Below are 2,360 nucleotides of genomic sequence, written 5' to 3'. Positions count from 1 at the left end.
ATAACGTGATTTTTATCACTGATGTGTAGTTGGATCGAGAAAATTCATATAAACACCGGTATAAATTGCTTTCGTGAAGATTTATATATATGTTTTAATGTATGCTGTTTGAGGTATGGGAAATCTTAATATATTTTTAAAGATTTTTTAAGTTGTTGCAATGTATTTGGCTTCAATACAATATGTCTTCAAAAACACAGTCCATCTGCAAGTGATAAACGTATTCTTTTCATTTCAATTATTTGCTTGTACTTTGTACTATGTCCGCAGTAAATGCAGGAAGCCAATATTTTCCAGGACCAAAACAAGACATGGACGTGGTTCGTTGTGATGGATGCTCCAATCAGGTTGATATCTACTGCCGAAGTTGCGACGCCAAGTTTTGTGGAGAATGCGCAGGCAAACATCTTACGAGCTACCTTTCCAAAGTCCATGATATCGTTCCCTACGCCGAGCGGTATGTCAAACCTATCGCTCCACGCTGTACTTGTCAAGAAAAAATGGAGTGTATTATGTTCTGCCAGATGTGTAATTGTCCTATATGCGGGAAATGTCTTCTGGGTCCACATCAGCAACATGCTGTATCGGACCTCTCTGAAATATGCGAAAGTCAGCGTCAAATTATCCAAAAGGAAACCTGCTATCTGGAGAGTTCTTTTCGAGAAACGTTGACAAAATTGATGTGCGAGTTGCAGGAAAAGAAAAATAAAGTGCCTCAACAGTATGACCCATTGCTAAAGAAAATACAGCATCACGGCAAGAAATGGCATGAAGTTGTAGATTGCGTTATTAGCCGCCATATTGATGACGTAGATAAGATCAAGCAACGTCATTTGTCATCCATTGATGATACCATTGTAACACTCAAGGGGCTTCTAGTCAGAACTGAGAACGTTCTGACAGACAATCTGAGAATCTTGAAGAATAACAAAGCAGAAGAAATTCTGAAATATGAAAGGGGCCTTGGGGAATTTAAGAAAATTCCAGAGTATACTGAATTCGAAATTCCTCAGTTTACACTCAGGCCAGTCAAGGTTGAAGATATTTTTACAAAGTTTGGGTTTCTGACTCCTGAACCTAAAAATCAAGACAGAAATGTCTTCGTTCCTGCAGAGGTAAAGCAAACATTCGAAACAATTAAAAGTGGCTTCCCTTCAGACAATCTGGTAGCATGCGTCTCAAAGGAAGAAGTTTGGATCACTGGTAAAGATAAAATAATGAAGCGTTTTGACAGCCAAAATACTCTTTTAGAGACAGTTGATACGTTAACGGGAAATTGGCCCTGCGATGTATGTTTGACCAAACATGGAGATCTTTTGTATAGCGACTGGAACGATAGGAGTGTGAATCTTGTAAATGGCGGGAAAATTAAAAGAATTGTTGCACTGGACGGGTGGAAACCTTCAGGAATTTGTCCCTCGTGTGTTGGCGAACTTCTGGTGTGCATGCAGAGTCATAATGAGCACGAAAGCAAGGTTGTTCGATTCTCGAAGTCCGTTGTAATACAGGAAATACAGTACGATAGCAATGGGAAGCCTCTTTATAGCAGTGGCGGTTACACGATGTTTATAGCTGAAAATAGAAACTTGGACGTCTGCGTGAGTGACTTTCGAGCACGTCAGGTTATAGTGGTGAGTAAGTGGGGCAAACTTCGCTTCAAGTATGACGGAAAAATCAGCTCAGAACGGGCTTTCTCACCATATGCCACTGACACAGACAAGATGTCGAGGATATTTATAGTGGACAGCGGAAGTCGTTGTATCCACGTGATTGATGCCGACGGCCATTTTCTCGCCTTCATTCCAGCATGCGGGAATATTGAACCGCTTGGACTGAGCATGAAGGATGGCGTTATGTTCGTTGGAAGTGGCAATAGTGACATTGTTAACTGTATGAAGTACAATAATTACATATAAGTCAAGGAATTCATGTCTCAAATGTTTTCCTAGTAATAAAGGCGAAATAATTTTAACTGTGGAAAGACTTTAAATAGAGACAAAGTATACTGTGTAACCTTTTAAGGTTCAGTGACCCTTTGATAAGAGCAACAACTCTCACTTTGACTTGATCCTACGTAAAATTTGACCTGTCTTTCATGATCAGTTTTCTTCCTTCGATAATACTGTATACAGGGTTATTTTCGCCCGGTGTTATTTTCGCCCTTTAACATTTGCTTACAAATTTGCCCCGTTTTAAATTCGCCCAGTCCCAGTTCTCTTTAAGAATTTATACAGTGTTCTTTCAATTCGCCCCATTTTAAATTCGCCCTATTGAGGGTAGGGCGAAAGGGGCGAAAATAAAACGGGGGCGAAAATTTCCCTGTATACAGTAAATCTTAGTCGTATAAAAAAGAAAAGTGA

General features: G+C 39.7%; 1 protein-coding gene across 1 annotated transcript; it reads left to right on the top strand.

Moving 5' to 3' along the window:
• The first annotated feature begins 260 nt into the window (after positions 1 to 260).
• On the top strand, positions 261 to 1,916 carry LOC134270605 (E3 ubiquitin-protein ligase TRIM36-like). Its single transcript, XM_062752834.1, has one exon. The coding sequence runs from the start codon at positions 261 to 263 to the stop codon at positions 1,914 to 1,916; it is 1,656 nt and encodes a 551-aa protein (XP_062608818.1).
• The last annotated feature ends 444 nt before the right edge of the window (positions 1,917 to 2,360 follow it).

This window comes from Saccostrea cucullata, unplaced genomic scaffold, assembly GCF_032062105.1.
Source record: "Saccostrea cucullata isolate Sc308-1 unplaced genomic scaffold, CSIRO_AGI_Scuc_v1 ctg171, whole genome shotgun sequence".
In the NCBI taxonomy this organism is placed as follows: domain Eukaryota; kingdom Metazoa; phylum Mollusca; class Bivalvia; order Ostreida; family Ostreidae; genus Saccostrea; species Saccostrea cuccullata.
Note: the sequence above shows the minus strand (reverse complement) of the source record. Positions and strands in the feature narration are given on the sequence as shown.